Source organism: Myotis yumanensis, unplaced genomic scaffold (assembly GCF_028538775.1).
Source record: "Myotis yumanensis isolate MYYU_CA2020_CCGP unplaced genomic scaffold, mMyoYum1.0.hap1 SCAF_15, whole genome shotgun sequence".
Lineage (NCBI taxonomy): Eukaryota > Metazoa > Chordata > Mammalia > Chiroptera > Vespertilionidae > Myotis > Myotis yumanensis.
In genome coordinates this window covers 43890784-43907986 of record NW_027223766.1, presented here as the reverse complement: position 1 = coordinate 43907986, position 17203 = coordinate 43890784, and the positions used below count along the sequence as shown (strand labels likewise).

Here is a 17203-nt window from a genome sequence, read left to right as displayed (position 1 = left end):
AGCCAGTAGGAAAAGATTTACTTCATAAACAGATTTTTCTAATCACTTCTAATATTTTAAGTGACATCTATTTCAAATAATGTTGGAGGTTTTTGGTTAAGGATAGTTTGCTTCATGCTGTATCTGTGCCCCTGCCTATGTCTGATGGTCTACAGACTTCCTCAGGAATAGGTTTTTTTTCTTCTTCATCTTTGTATATCAGTATCTATCATGAGTCATTCAAATGAAGCAAACTAAAGATTATATTGAAAATATAATGGCCCTAATTGGTTTGGCTCAGTGGATAGAACGTCGGCCGGCAGACCAAAGGGTCCCGGGTTCGATTCCGATCAAGGGCACATACTTTGATTTCAGGCTCCCCCCTGACCCCTCTAGTCAGAGCACCTGCAGGAAGCAACCAATTGATGTGTTTCTCTCACGTTGATATTTCTCTCTTTCTTTCCCTCTCTCTTCCACTCTCTCTAAAAGAAAAAAAAAAATCAATGGAAAAATATCCTCAGGTGAGGATTAAAAAAAAGAAAAAATAAATTAAAAAATTTTTTTTCTTGCCTTCAAGAAGTTCACATTATCATTAGGAAAACTATGAACATCTGCACAGTATTGGGAAAGTCACAAGAAGTTTGTGACAAATGGAAAAAATCATGGCAGTTTTAAATATTTAAAGATTCAAGATTATATAATGAGGGGCAAGAAAAAGGGGAAGTGACATGGTTAAAGCAAATGCGGTGGAACTTAAGCTGGGTTAAGGAAAAATAATGAGACAGATCATTTCGTGCACTGAACATCAGTAGGGGAATAGATGGTTCAGGGGGCCAAGAAAATTACCCTACACCTGGCTGCAGCACTTTATTTTAACAGAAAATCCACAGTCAATGCAGCTTGGGCAAAGAGAGGCATGTTTCCAGGTTGACAGTCTTGTTGGAACCAAATGGTTATATCTATCCTATACTAATAAAAGACAAAGATGCAAATTGACCGTACTTTCACTATGCCTTAAGCCACACCCACCAGCCAATCAGAGCGACTATATGTAAATTAACCCAACCAAGATGGCGGCCGGCAGCCACAGAGCTGGAGCTAGCAGGAAGCTTGCTTGCTCCAGTGATGGAGGAAGCCAAGCTTCCCCACCTGCCGCGGCCCAGCTCTGAGCTCCACTGAAAGCAACAAAGTTTCAATTATAGAAGGTAAACAAACCCCAGATACCTGCTTTCAGCCAGCTGTGGCCACGGAGCAGGAGCAAGCAGGAGTGGGTTGCCCCTGGCAATGGAGGAAGCCAAGCTTTCCACAGGCCTCCGCTAAAGGCAACAAAGTTTCAATTATAGAAGGTAAATAAATCCCAGAATAAAAGAAAAAAAGGAGAGGCTGGGAGCTTACGTCGCCAGGGTGCTTGGCCAGCCTGAAAACAGCCATCAGCCCCTCACCCAGGCTGGCCAAACCTCCATGGGGTGAGGGTCCCCACTGGGGTGGACATCCTCTGAGGGGTCCCACACTGCAAGAGGGCATAGGCCGGGCTGAGGGACCCCCCGAGTGCACAAATTTTTGTGCACCGGGCCTCTAGTATATATAAAAGCCTAAGCTACCTGCCGACCAGCCAACTGGTTGGTAGCTATAACACACAATGACCACCAGGGGGCAGACGCTCAACACACAGGCATGGATACATGGAACAGACTGATGAATCTCAGAAAGAAACGGGGAGGGAGTAAGGTGGGAAGAGATTAACCAAAGATCTTATATGCATACTAGGCCCGGTGCATGTCCCTGGGCCTGGCCTGCGGGGATCATGCCAAAACTGGCTCTCCGACATACCTGGGGGCGTCCCGGATTGCGAGAGGATGCAGGCCAGGCCGAGGATTCGTGCACCAGGCCTCTAGTGTGTGAATAAAAGACTACAGGTTGAGATTAATTTGTGGAAGAACTTAAATGTCATATAGGATATTATTAATGACTTCTTAGCTGGTAGGGAATGTTAGCTAATTGGACTGGTATAGATATATTGGGAGATGAGCATTGGGAGGGAAGCCCTTGAGGATAAGAATTTCTCCTAATATCTCATTTACATGTCTGTTTATCCTTTTCGATTATAGCACAGTTCCCATAAGTAGAGACTTTTGTTCAGTTCTCTATACTGAGTTCCTAAAACAGTGTCTGGCACATAGTAGGTATTTAATAAATCTTGATTGCCTGAAGACCATTCAGGAGAGACTAGTTTAGTAATCCACCCGGATTCTTGGTGGAGCCTGACAACAAATTGGAGTTGAGGGCTAGGGGCTGAACTATGGTAACAAGGAAGCCAGAAGAGTGCGTGTGTTCCCGGTTTTCTTTCAAAAGTATTAGTTGTAGTAGAGCTGCTCAGAAGTGAGACATTCACTTCAGTTGGATGGCTGGAGCAAAGTAGTAGTATGTATGCATGTTTATTTAAAGCTTTTAATAATATGTTATTAAGTCTCTTCTGAATATTTTGTTAACTACTTTTAAAAGTTTTTTTTTTTAATATATTTTATTGATTTTTTACAGAGAGGAAGGGAGAGGGATAGAGAGTTAGAAACATCGATGAGAGAGAAACATCGATCAGCTGCCTCCTGCACACCCCCCACCGGGCATGTGCCCGCAACCAAGGTACATGCCCTTGACCGGAATCGAACCCGGGACCCTTGAGTCCGCAGGCCAACGCTCTATCCACTGAGCCAAACCGGTCAGGGCTTGTTTAGTTAACTACTTTTAAAGATAATAGTAAAATCAAACAAGACTGAAGCCTAAACAAAGATAATTTTTTGGGTTTTTTGCAGATTTTAGTGACAAATCACAATATGTATATCAGTGTGAATGTAATTTCTATCCTTTTTATATAGTTTCCCTCCTTTAAAAATCTAATGTATACTGCTCTGTAGTTAATAATCTGCTTTCATATCTATTTAATCCTTAAAAGAAGCTTATTATGTGAGGTTAGTAGGAATTTTTGTCCCAAATAACAGTTGGGGAAAAGGGTTCAGAGTGAGTTAGCCCCAAATCACATACTTAATGCATGATTAAATTTGTATTTGGAGTTAAATGTAGAAAGAGAATAGAAGAGTATTTGCGAGAGCAGGCTCTGGAGTCAGAACTAGATTTTAGTCCTAGTTTTACCACTTAATAAACCCTATGATCTTAGCCAATGTATATGTCTTTATGGCCTCAGTTTTCTTATCAGTAAAATGGAGTACCACTTTTAGTTTTGCATGGTCCAGTATGGTAGCCACTTGCCACATGTGGCTATTTAAGCAGTCTTGCTCGTACTCTTATTTTTTTTTTTTTTAATGATTACATTTTGAAATGATAGTACTTTGGACATGTTGGGATAATTGTATTATTAAAATTAATGTTATCTATTTCTCTTCACTTTTTAACACATGTCTGTTAGAAAATTTTAAATTACATATGTGCATTGTATTTCTATTGGACAGTGCTGCTCCAGATCAGGGATTGACAAACTTCAACCCTCCAAATCAAGCCAGGTGTCTATTTTTTTAAATAATATTTTATTGGAACATAGTCATACTCATTCAGTTATACATTGTGTATGGCTACTTTCATGCTACAGTGGCAGGGTTGTGTGGTTGCTACGTGTATAACCATATGGTCTACAAAGCCTAAAATATTTACTGTTTTTATAGAAAAAGTTTGCCAACCCATTCTCTAGACCAGTGGTTCCCAACCTTTTTTTGGCCATGCCTCACCTAAGCATCTCTAAAATCCTGATGCCCCCCCATGACATGTAATTCTTATTATTCAAAAATTGAACTCCTATTCACGTGGAGGAAGCCTAAAAGGCCATCAGCTTGGTCTAAGCAAGCTTCCAAAGAACGTGGCATCCATGAAAGAGGAAAATAAAAGAATGAAAGGACAGTTGAAGTACTGAGGAAGAAATCACTAAGAAACTGTTAAAAATAATAATAATATGAAGTGATATGAAAAGATAGCAAATAAAGTTTCAAAAATATAATAGAAAACTGAAATGCATAAATATAGTCACAACTAGAGGCCTGATGCATGAAATTCGTGCAAGGGGCTTGGCCCTTGCAGCCCCGGCTGCCTCACAGCCCCCTCTCCTCCCCCCACCCCTCACCCCTCACCCACTGGTTGTTCCGGAAGGTCTTTCCGCTGTCCAGTCTAATGAGCATATTAGCTCTTTATTATATAGGTTATATATATATACTGTATATGAGGCCCATAGAACTGTAAGAAATGCAAAAAATTCACTGTTAATAACTCATTCTCAAATTGCCCCCTTTTGGGGCGTGTGCCCCACATTGGGAACCACTACTCTAGACTGTGTATTGACAGATGCTCAATGTGCTATCTTTATTTAATAGTGGATATCAGAGACCAACAGAAGATTCATGGTGGGTGCCAGTGGGAAAAAGGTAGCAGGGAGGGACTGCTAATGGGTGTCACGTTTCTTTTTTGGGATGATGAAAATATTCTGGATTAGATAATGATGGTAGTTATGCAACTTCAAATATACTAAAACCACTGAATTATATTACGGTATGTGGATGATATCGTAATTTTTAAAAAGTGGATATGAAACTGGTTTGGTAGATGTGATAAAACAGGACATTATACATGATTCATGTTAATGATAATAAGAACATACAATGAAACAAAAAAATGCAAATGAACTATGGGGAATGTAAACAAAATTTAATAATTTTCATATGCTCCCATTATCAAATATATTTTTAATCACCTTTAAGAGGTCATGTCACTTGAGAATATTTGCAAGTAGTTTATTGATAGAAAAAGCAGTTAGGTGTCATTATTGCTTATTCAGTCTGTTTACTGCTTACCCATAAAAAAGACTTATGAAAATACAGTCTCTTTTTAGTTGTAAACTTAACTTTAAGATAGTGTGCAACAATACACATAAAGATAATCTCAATAAATAGTTAAATGAGTGAATACAAAGTATAAATAAAATCACTTACGACTATTAATTTTCTGGAAACAATGTAAATATAGAAATCATGGCTTTAGAAGTTTATTAGCAAGCTTTTGAAATGAGAAAATAATAGAAGGGAGTTGGCAGGCCATTCCAAAAAGTCAACATCTTGTGTGTTTTTTCTTAAATGAATTATTAAGCATCTACTACAGGTTGGGGCAAAGTAGGTTTACAGTTGTGAATATACAAAACACAGTTTATTTCTTGTATTCTTTATTATTATGTTATTTTCCATATGAACAACTGTAAACCTACTTTTGTCCCACCCTGTATATACAAATTCTAGATATTTGCACATAGCTTTTAAACTGACAAAATATTACCTACTTTATACAGTTGACTCAATTTATTATACATAAGGTATGCCAATAGTCTTTATGAAATCCAAACCCATTAATCAGTACATCATTTTTCTTCTGAAAACACTAGCAATAGGTTTTTATTTTAGTGCTCTAAAAATGCCAAATTATAGCACTTTATTTATTTATTATTTAAATTAGGATAGCATGATGTCTAAGGGCACAGACTTTGGAGCCAGATAGACCTGTTTCCAAATTTGACTACCATATACTGTGTGACCCAGAACAGCCTCTTTAATATTTAACATCTCTAAGTCTTCATTTTCTCATCTCTAAAATAGGAATAATACCTTCTCCATTGAGTATTTTTAAGGAATAAATAGTGTAAAGTACTTAGCATTTAGTAACTACTCAATAAATGGTAACCTTGTATTATTGCCATTTTAGTATGTTAATTTTTTTAATCAAACATTAATTTTTTGGTTGTCAGTATCATACATTTATTATGTATTTTACTGACTCCTACCTTTCCAAAAACATGAAATATTAAGTAACATTTTATTTTACTTTCAGTCAAAGAAAAATAAGAAGAAATCAAAGTCAGATGCTAAAGCAGTGCAAAACAGTTCACGCCATGATGGGAAGGAAGTTGATGAAGGTATTTGAGCAAGTGAAAGGACTATAGAAAAAAATTTAATCTTTTTTTTTTTTTTTTTTTTACCAAGGTGCATTGTATCAAAGGTGCATTTGTTTTGCTTAATCTTGTATCTAGCTCTTCTTTTTAATAACTATAGATCTTAATGTACAGATCTATGACATTGTTAGGAAACACTTTTTTATCTAAATTATTTAAGGATCTAACAGTGCTTTTCCTAAAAGGAACTGCCTTGAAACTTAAGGTCTAACTCAATATCTTGAGCTTAAAAAGCCATTTGTTTTGTCTTTGTTTTCTAGAAATGTAGTTTAGGTTTTCCCTCATTGTTCTTAAATATGCTATCCCTAGAAGGCTGTGCACAAATTTTTTGAGTGAGCATTTATTGTTATTGCCTAATAAACCCATTTATTAGTAGTTATATATAACACTCTCCTATCAGTTTTATTGAGCAAAAGAAAAATATACAAGATGACTTCTGTGTCATTTTTTTCTAAGCCATAGGAGATAGATTTGATAAAAATTATGAGAATAAATAATGGCAGTTAGCTGCCTAAAACAATATATTGAGATTAGAATAAATCTTAGGATAAATTGGTATAATCAGCACTCCTGTTAAATAGCATATTTAATATATAAATTTATCATGCTATTTTGTGTGCACTGCTCCATTCCCCTGTCTTCCCCCCACCCCCTCAAAAAAAAACACAACACTACAACTTTTTGTTTTCCCCTTACTGAATAACTTTTTTTTTTCTGGGGCTATGTCAGGAGCCTGGGAAACTAAAATTAGTCACAGAGAAAAACGACAGCAACGTAAACGTGATAAGGTACAGACTGATTCTGGTTCATTGGATTCAACTATCCCTGGGATAGAAAATACCATCACAGTTACCACCGAGCAACTTACAACTGCATCATTTCCTGTTGGTTCCAAGAAGAATAAAGGTATATTAGTGGAACATAAGAGTGATACATCAAATCCAACTCCTTTAAATCTGATGTACAAAATATCATTACATCAAAATTGATTATTTTGAACTAGTTACATCATTGTACTGATAGACCCTTCTGAGAGCATTGTGGACCATGTCTTGGTTTATCTGATACCAGCAGTGGTTATTTGTTACATACTGCTTAATGAATGGCCTATTCAATTAAAATTGCCTTGAGTCACATGAGAAAATGATGTTATTTCTTTTTTTCTCGTGTATATTGCTTTGCCCCAACTCTCTTACATTTCCATTTCTTATAGTGGACAGTACGTTAAATGCAATTATTTGTAATCATTCTGCATGTGGTGCTTATACTCCAAGATGAAACAAGCATGTTCTGGTAGTGCAGGTTCTATCTGGATTTCTCACCACCCCAAATGTTTGAGAATGCCGTAGGTGTTTGATAAAGCTAGATTGGAACTTCAGAGGTTCTTCCCAAGTATCTCCAATGTTCAGATTATCTAATAGTGATAACTTCCTGGTAGCTCTTTACATTGCCATCATTTTTACCCTGGAGACATAAGTTGGCAGAGTTATACTGTTCAGCTTGCTTTAAGGCATTGACTTAAACTTCTTCACCTTTTTATTAATTGCCTCCCCACCCCGCACTTGTCTCTAGACCACTTTCTTGGGTTTGTTCCCTTTTTATGTTTTTGCTTGTTGAATTGGTGGAATTTATTGCTTTGGTACAGAAATGACATCTACTTACCCATTTTCACTGTTACATATTAGCCATACTTTAGTGTTTCTGTTGGTCACCCTTTTTCAATTGTCTTATGCATGCCTTCCTTGCTAGCACAATCCTGTGTCATGCTGGTTTTGTGATATATTGTGATTATTATGCTTTTCAGTGTCAGAGAAATTGTATGTTTGTTAAAACATGTATTCTCACCTCGTGCCACAGTTCCTAAGTCCTGGTCCCAAACACTGACAAAGTTCTTTAGTTGATGTGCTTGCTTCCACACTTGTTGAAATGGCAGCTGGTATTGTGGTGGCAAAATGAGGTGGCAAAGTTGAATTCAGTTACAGAGCCCAGTTCTCTAGTTCCTACTTAAGAGAATCTTGATATAAGAGCAGGCTCTGTTTACTTGGGAAATTTTCCAGGTCCTTTGTTGGCATTTTCATTGACTCAGAATATGGTAACTAGAGAACTAAATTCCTTAAGGACATGTGAAATTACATTGTGAGTAAAAATGGCTCTTTTCCAGTGAAAGAATTTAGTGCTTAAAGGAACAACTTATTATAAATAGTAAGGAAATTGATTTGTATGTTACTCCTAATTTAATGTGCATAGTGGCCTGTTTAGTATTAAATAAATTTTATTTCTATTTCAACCAGGTGAATCTCATCTAAATGTTCAAGTTAGCAACTTTAAGTCTGGAAAAGGAGATCCTACACTTCAGGGTGAGAGAAATTACATGTAACTTAAATTGAAGGCCCATCAAAAATAGAAACTTACACGCATGTCTCTTTCCTCACATGAGTGACACAGAAAGGGAAATGGGGCTTAATGGTTTTTAATTACTAAAGTAACATAATCACAGTCTAGAGATTTTAGAAAATAGATAAAAAGTAAAATCACTCCCACTTCTAATAGTCTTTGATATGTTCTAGTTGTTTACCCCTCTCCTCCATATGTGAAAACATTATTTTAATATATACAGTTTTGATTCTTGCTTGCCTCATTTAAGCCAGTGGAGAAAAGAAGGATTTTTTTTATTTTTTTTTTGGACTTGTGTTTAATATAGGCATATATAGGATAAAGGCTTTTCCACTCTTTATTAAGAAAAAAGCCTTAATACCTATAACCTTTGAAACTGCTTCCTTAACACTATCAAGTATTTCACAATAAGTATAGTCTAAAGTTATACAGTGCTTCACAAATAGAAAACATACTTTATTTACTTGTTTATGATAAAGATTGAATTAAATTGGTGATATACCTTACCTAAAAACTAAAGTGCTGTAGTACAACTTAAATTCAGAAATGAAAAGGCACCTTCTCATTTTAGGCTTGTTCTTAACACTGTCAGCTTTCTTCTTTCCCATGGTTCTGAGTTCTGACTACACATTAAAATCATCTAGGAAGCTTAGAAAAACAGCAATCATGTATATAAAAAGGAACATAGACTTGTATACACACACACACACCTATGTGCATTTATATATACATACAGACACATAAGCACATATAATTGTATACACGTATATATGTACATACATACTAACGTCTGGATTCCACCCCTAGAGATTCTGATTTTAATTCGTTTGGGCTGAGACTCCAGTGTCTACTTTTTTAAAAAAATATTTATTTTTATTGATTTCAGAGAGGAAGGGAGAGGGAGAAAGAGGGAGAAATAGAAGCATCAATGATGAAAGAAAGTCATTGATCAGCTGCCTCCTGTGCACCCCCTAATGGAGATCGAGCCTGAAACCTGGGCATGTGCCCTTGACTGGAATTGAACCTGGGACCAAGCCAACCTTCTATTCACTGAGCCAAACCAGCTAGGGCTCCAGTGTCTACTTTTAAGAAAATTTTCACATAACAAGTCTAAGCAGGCTGGATGTAATGTGAGGTTACTTTTCATTTCTAATATTATATACAATGTTGCAGTAAACATCTTTCATGCATGAAAAAAAGGAAAAAATTTTCAGTTGATTTTAATGATTTTAGAATTAGTGCTTTATACATAGTAAATATGTAAATATTTAAGTAAAGAACCTATAACTAAGATGAAATCTTTATATTTTAGTGGGTAAGTATTCTGAGTATACAGACTATATTGGTTTCCTTTTTGTTCTGTTGCATTTCCTTTGAACAAGTCATTCTGCTGTTGAAAACATTAGTGAATATATATTAAGGTCAAACCTCCTCTTAGTTTTTAAATTAAAAGTCATTCATGCTGGTCATGTCACTTTTTAAATTCTTTATTTTCTTCTTTCAAGCTCAGGCAATTTAGAGGGCAGTATGGGGAAATAATGAGTGATAAATATAAACTGAGCAATCCTAGAAATTTGAAAATATCCCAGTTTTAACAAAGTCATGTACCAGTTTTTAATCTTTATTTTCTCTCTTTAAGTTTCTTCAGGATTGAATGAAAACCTCACTATAAATGGAGGAGGCTGGAATGAAAAGTCTATAAAACTCTCCTCACAGATAAGTGCAGGGGAGGAGAAGTGGAACTCTGTTTCACCTGCTTCTGCAGGCAAGAGGAAAACTGAGCCATCTGCTTGGGGTCAAGACACTGGAGATGCTAATGCGAATGGAAAAGACTGGGGAAGGAGTTGGAGTGACCGTTCAATTTTTTCTGGCATTGGTAAGAAATGTTAGAAATTTTTAAATTCATTTAAAATTGTTTATCCGGTACATTGTGAATTTCCCAGGAATGAAAAAAGATCCATAAGTATAAAATTTAGTAATACCATACAGAAATAATAGCAATAATTAACTCATCTCAGGTCCTTCTTATGGAGCAAACTAAGTAAATAATAGCATTTATTATTTGCTCTTGACTTAGTGCTTTCACATACTTTATCACATTTGATTACCCATGTAGCTAATGGGTATAATTATATTTTTAGTGATGTAATAAGTATAATGTGTGACCAGTCGTTTTTATTAATTTCAGTAGTTTAATGCCTCTTTGTAATTAATTTTTCCCCTGGGTTTTAAAACAAAGATCAGTAGTTGAGGCTCTTTTTTCTGTTGAGAGCCATCAAATTAAAAGCAACTTAATTTCAGGGGTGGGTGGGTGGGTGGGTGTATTATGAAAAGAAATGCATGGTTAATATGGAAAACTGCAGAAAGAGAAGAAAAAACTCAGTGTTACTGTACCACCCAATGCCAACCACTGTATTTTTGTGTATTTTATGGCCTTTTTCCCCCCTGTGTACAATTTTTCTTTTACATAATCCAAATCAGATAGGCATTTTTATGTTCCCCCTCCCACTTAACATTGTTACATAAACATTTTCCATTTTGTAAGTGTTTTTATTTAATGGCCCTATAATACATTGTATAAGCATAGCATAAGTTACTAAATACTTTTGCGTTATTGGAGAAATTTTTCTATTTTTTTAGTCATTATAAATAACATTGCATTGAATATATTTGTTTTGGGATTATTTCTTTAGGATAGATTCTTGGGAGTGATATTATATTAAAGGGAATATGAATGTTTATAATGCTACATGACATATATCAACATATTTTCTAAGAGAGTTCTAATTTATATATCAGTACCAGTATGAGTGCCATTTGTCATATGCTGACTAAGGTTGGGTATTCTTATTTCTAAAAATCTTTTCTAATTGATAAGCAAAAAGAACATACATTGTTTTTGGTTAATTTTTTCAAATTACTAATGAGGCTGAATATGTTTGACAACTTTTTTTTATTAAATCTTTATTGTTAAAAGTATTACATATTTTCACAACTTTCTTGATCATGTCTATTTCTTTTATGAATTTCTATTCATGTTCTTTGCTTCTTAGTGATTTTTTTTATTAAGTTGTAATTTCTATGCATCAAAGATATTTTTTTTCTGTTGTGCTTGCCAGATAATTTTTGTTAGTATATTCCTTTTAGTTTAAGTCGGGGGAAAAAAATCGCTTCTTCCTCTTATTTGCTTTTCCCATCACTTTTAAGCTTAAAAAGACTCATGTTGACTAATGTCTCCACAAAGCAAACTTTAGATCATTTACTAATACTGTTCTTAAGCTTGCTCTCCCATCTTCCCTCTGCAATATCCAAAAATTGTGTAGGAATACCAAAATTTGGAGGAAGAAACAATCCCTAAATTCCCAGCTAATTTCAGCAGTGAGGAAAGCATCAATTTCTATGCTGTAAAGCAACCAATGGTCAAGTTTTATCAAGTAATGTTAAGAACTGTGACCTGTTTGCAACTTATTTACAAAAGCTATGTGGCATTTTCATAATTAGGACATAAAATAGGTGGTATTTGCTTAATGTTGTTAGAGACGAAATTAAGCAGCAGATTAGAGTTCCTGCTTAGATGGATTAGGACCTTTGTTGAAATTGAAAGAGAACTATGAAATTAGGTTTGCTCAGGAGTGTCTGACATCATAGATGTATATGCTCCTTAAAATATTCATATAGAAGTAATGGAAATGTTGAGAAGATAGCATGGTGTAGTGGAATAAGCATGGACTACCTCAAATAGATCAGTTTGGTATGAATCCCTATTCTTCCACTGGCTTTTATGGAAATTAGGGTAGTTTATTTAACTTCCTGTATGAACCTCATATTTAAGTACTTGTGAGGATTTGATAAATGAATGTCAAGTATAAAGTTCAGTCCCTGGCCCAAAGTTGTAGCTTAATTGTGGTAGATAATAAGGTAGTTTGCAATGGTAGAAAGAGCATAATAGGCTTTGGAAATCAGCCTAAGTTCCTGTCTTGGCTCAGCTGTTTTCTAACTGTCAGCAAGTTACTTAACTACTCTGAAACTTTGCTAGCAAGTTTGCCCTAAAGATTAAAAGTGGTTGGTGGAAAGAGCCAGTACATAATAAACATTCACTAAATAGTAGCAATTGCTATATCAAGTGGTTCTAATTTCTAAGGTTATATAATATTGATACCATAGTTTTAAATCTGTACAAATCTTTTAAGTTTCATTGCAAATCAAAGATTCCAAGTGACGTTCTTTATTTTAACAGCTGCTTGGTCTAGTGTGGATAGGGGAATGAATACCTCTGAACAGAATTCTGCTTCTTTTGCATCTCTCACACTTAACTCTGCTGTTTCTGGTATGTGAAAACAGTCTTTCATTTAGTTAACAAAAAATTTCTGTTTAATTTAGCTCTTGCTATTTGAAAAGTAGTGTCAAGTATTGCTATCAATATAATAATAGATATATAATATAAATGACAGAGGCCTTAATAAAAGGGGAAGAAAGACCTAAGTTCTTAATCTGCAAGTGACTGAGTTCCTTTCTGCAGTGGACATAAGATTCCGTGGCCCACCATAACTGGAAGTGCTTTGGCACACAGACAAGTACAAATGGAAGGCCTTCCTTTCAGGGTCAAGATACTCTGCTGTTACTAGTGTACTCCTGCCATACTTGTAATTTGGCATTTTGTTTCTATTTTCACTTATTCATCCTAAGTTTATAGTGAAGCTTATATGGGCCCTCACATAATCACTCTACTTGAGTATATATTGATTAGAAAGTATATTATTGCTAGTAAACTTCTAAAATTTCAGCATAACTTAAATGGATATGCCTTTTATTAATCGTATAGAAGCTATAAGTACCTAACAAATATTACTTAAACATGGGGAGATGTTTAGTTTGTAATGCTTGGTTGATGTTGGAATTCATGGACCCAGTGTACTAATTATGTGGTTCCCCAGTGTCTGGAGTCACTAGTCTAGAAAAGGGGTCAGCAAACATTTTCTGTAGAGAGCCCAGTAGTAAATATTTGAGGCTTTGTGAGCCATACTATCTCTGTTGCAACTACTGAATTGTATCATAACAGGAAAGCAGCCAGAAGTGATACATAAACAGAGGAGTGTCTGGTTCTGAAATATTAAATTCTTTTGATTTTTTTTCCAACCACCTAAAAATCTGGTATTATTCTTAGCTCATAGGGTATACAAAAGAAGGGATGGCTGGATTTAGACTATGGGTAATAGTTTGCCAATTCCTAGTCTCAGAGTACATTTTACTTCCAGAGGTACAAGTTAATTGCTGTCTTCATTTGGTGACTTGTACAACACAGGTGCTATTCCCTTCATATATTCAGAGAAAGTAGCATGGGCTGCTAAAGAAATAGCAACAGTGTTACTATAGCGCCTCTAAGCAGTACATGTGCTAATTATATATGAATTTTATAGTGTTACTCTGTTAAAATTTACATAAAAATACATAACTATTGAGTATATCAAGCAGTTATATTAGTGGAATGCTAGTAAAATTTGTTAGTAAAGACTTTGATCAGAAGAAGTGATTGTATCTTTTATACTAACAGGTATTTTTTTTAACCAATTCTTTATATCAGTGACTCTGAATCCAAAGTGAATATTAGAGTCACCTAAGGATTCTGATACAGAGATTCTTATTCAGAAGGCCTGGGGTATATATATCCTGGATGAAGAACATTTGTATTCTGAAATGAATTTATGGCTATAGAGCAGGGTGTTTTGACCTGGCACCCATGAATTTATATGTCCCTAAAACTATATGCAATTTTTTGTGTAAGTTCTGGACAGTAGTTTACCACAGCTGTTATCAGATTCTTAAGGACTATATGACCACCACCCCCCCTCACTTCTTCTCCACCCACCCAAAAAAAGAAAAGTAAAAACAGAAAACACTTAGAATATAGCTGACCCTTGAACAATGCAGGAGTTAGGAACATTGACACTCCACATACACACCCCTGCACAGTTGAAAATACGCATGTAACTTGACTTCCCCAAAACTTGACTACTGATAGGCTACTGTTGACCGGAAGCCTTACTGAAAACATAAAGTGTGTTAACACATATTTTGTATGTTTTATATATATTATATACTGTAGTCTTACAATAAAGTAAGCTAAAGAAAACTGTTGCGAAAATCATAAGGAAAAGAAAGTATTTACAAAAATTTTACTGGAAAAAAAATTGTGAATAAGTGGACCCACGCCATTCAAACCCATATCATTCAAGGGTCAACTGTATTCTCTTTTCATTAAATGCACCTGAATTTAACTTGGTCTCTAAACCACCAGCATAACTCTTCTTATCTCTTTGGCTTCTCGCTGCCTTAACGCTCTAGAACAGCGGTTCTCAACCTGTGGGTCGCGACCCCCTTGGGGGTCAAATGAGCCTTTCACAGGGGTCGCCTAAGACCATCGGAAAACACATATATAATTACATATTGTTTACAGTAGCAAAATTACAGTTATGAAGTAGCAACGACAATAATTTATGGTTGGGGGTCACCATAACATGAGGAACTGTATTAAAGGGTCGTGGCATTAGGAAGGTTGAGAATCACTGATCTAGAATAATCATCTCTCTTCTTTAACTTTTCCTTAGGCAAAAAATTCTAGCAAACTCAGACATTTTCTAGTTCTCTCCTTCATGGTTCTAAGGATATAGACTACCCTAAAACATCCAGGATTTCTTTTGTGCTTTATCATTTTCAGTTAAGAAGAGAGGTAAAACTTTTTAAAAATTTATCTTTATTGTTGAAAGTATTACAGATTTCCCTTTTATTTCCCCACTGACCCCCTTCATCCTGCACCCGTTGCCCCAATAAAACTTTTTTGACCTTTTGAAATATATAACTAGTTTGAAGAATATATTATAAAAGACAAAATCTAATGGATTGGTACTAAGGAAAAATATATTTCTTATTAGTGAATTAGATCAAATGATTGTCATGTGTAATCTAAAATTACCCTTAATTCTACTTTTCCTTTATCTTAACTCTTATAATGTCTGAGGTTTTTTTTGTTTTGTTTTGTTTTTAGGAGAAATAAAAAAAAATAAATTAAGTCTCCGTATGCAAAGTATAGAATTGTTATGAAACATCATTAGAAAATTCCATTTTTAATTTTATTGCATTCGTTTTCATTTAAGGGTCTACTGCTGAGCCAGTTTCTCAGTCTACCACTTCTGATTATCAGTGGGATGTTAGCCGTAATCAGCCCTATATCGATGATGAATGGTCTGGGTTAAGTATGTCCTTTTAAAAATTATCAGTTTGGGGGTTTTTCTGTTTGTTTTTGTTTCTTTTTCAGAATTTCTAGCTTCCTGAATTCATGCTCTATATTTTTAATTTTAATCCTACTTTCTAACCTTTTAGGTCATAGTAATCTAATCTAATACCAAATGTATTACTTGTAAACTAATTGTTGAATACCTATAGAATTAAAACTAAATTCACTTTTTATGATTGAGATATTTAAACATGAAATTGTCTTATAGTTGCTCTAGTTTTACAATTTTTGTTTTAAGTGAATATTCTAAAATATATCGGAATGGATTTGAATTTGTGAGGCGTGCAAGTTTTTTTATTGGTAGAAAACCATTTCTTTAGCCTAATTTCTAATAGAAGCATAAGAACATTAAAGGCAAGAGTTATTTAACAAAACAAAAACAAAAAAAAGGGAAAAATATAATGGTTTTTATGTTAGAAAGCTCATACTATCTTTTTTTTTTTAATTGGTTTTTTTTTAAACTCCAAACCTCCAAATTTACTCCTTTCTCAGAATTTTTACAGCACATCATTTTTTCTGTTATTTATTTAGCATTTACTTTTGGAATTTTCGCCTTGATTAAATTTTTTTTTAAAGAATATGTTTTGGCCCTATTCAGTTTGGCTTAGTGGATATAGCGTCAGCCTGCAGGCTGAAAGGTCCTGGGTTTGATTCTGGTCAAGGGCACATGCTCGGGTTGTGGGCTCGACCCCCCAGTAGGGCCGTGCAGGAGGCAACCAATAATGGTTCTCATCATTGATGTTTCTATCTCTCTCACCCTCTCCCTTCCTCTCTGAAATCAATCAAAATATATTTAAAGAAAAAAAAAGAATGTGTTTTGTTTCTTCGAGTAGAGTTGAAATTTCTGAAGACAGGAACTCTCGCTCTTTTATATCCTCAGTACCTAGTGCAGCACTTTTACACAGGTGTTCAGTAGAAATAATGATTATAGCAAACATGTGGCTATGTGCCAGGCACCGCTCTAAATATATATATTAGAGAGGAAGGGAGAGGGAGAGTTAGAAACATCAATGATGAGAGAGAATCATTGATCGGCTTCCTCCTGCACGTCCCCTACTGGGGATCAAGCCCGCAACCTGGGGATGTGCCCTGACTAGGAATCGAACCAGTGACCTCCTGATTCATGGGCTGATGCTCAACCACTGAGCTACACTGGCCGGGCACTGCTCTAAGTCTTGTAACTACTGTTAATTTAGTGCTTATAACAATTCCATGAAGTGGGTGTTATTTTTTTTACCCATACTTACCATATTAAGAAACTGAGGCAAAGGAAAGTTACCTAACTTCCAGCCTTGCCACACAGCTCAAGTTAAGTGGAGGCGATGATATCAAACTTTCGTAGTCTAGCTCCAGAGTTCATGCTTTTAACCACTACATGGTACAGCCTTGGTGATGATTGTAATCATGAAGGTAAGCTCGAAACAGCACAAGGATTAGTGTGTACCCTGATTAGTCTCTATATAGATTAGTTGAAGCACAATTCTTATAGTTTAAGGGAGATGAAGTTGAAAAGGTAGATTAGGGAGGACCATGTTGTGAAAAGC

The 17203-nt window shown here is 35.3% G+C and overlaps 1 protein-coding gene across 6 annotated transcripts in view; it reads left to right on the top strand.

Moving 5' to 3' along the window:
* Window positions 1-17203, top strand: part of MTDH (metadherin) — a 59070-nt gene that overhangs the window by 18945 nt on the left and 22922 nt on the right. The window contains exons 3-8 of one of the 6 annotated variants that reach the window (XM_070392085.1): window positions 5854-5938; window positions 6704-6880; window positions 8266-8331; window positions 10008-10244; window positions 12606-12695; window positions 15520-15618. In XM_070392085.1, coding sequence (XP_070248186.1) covers window positions 5854-5938; window positions 6704-6880; window positions 8266-8331; window positions 10008-10244; window positions 12606-12695; window positions 15520-15618 — 754 coding nt within the window. The remainder of the gene's footprint in view (window positions 1-5853; window positions 5939-6703; window positions 6881-8265; window positions 8332-10007; window positions 10245-12605; window positions 12696-15519; window positions 15619-17203) is intronic. The other 5 variants (XM_070392086.1, XM_070392087.1, XM_070392088.1 and 2 more) reach the window with 5 other exon arrangements.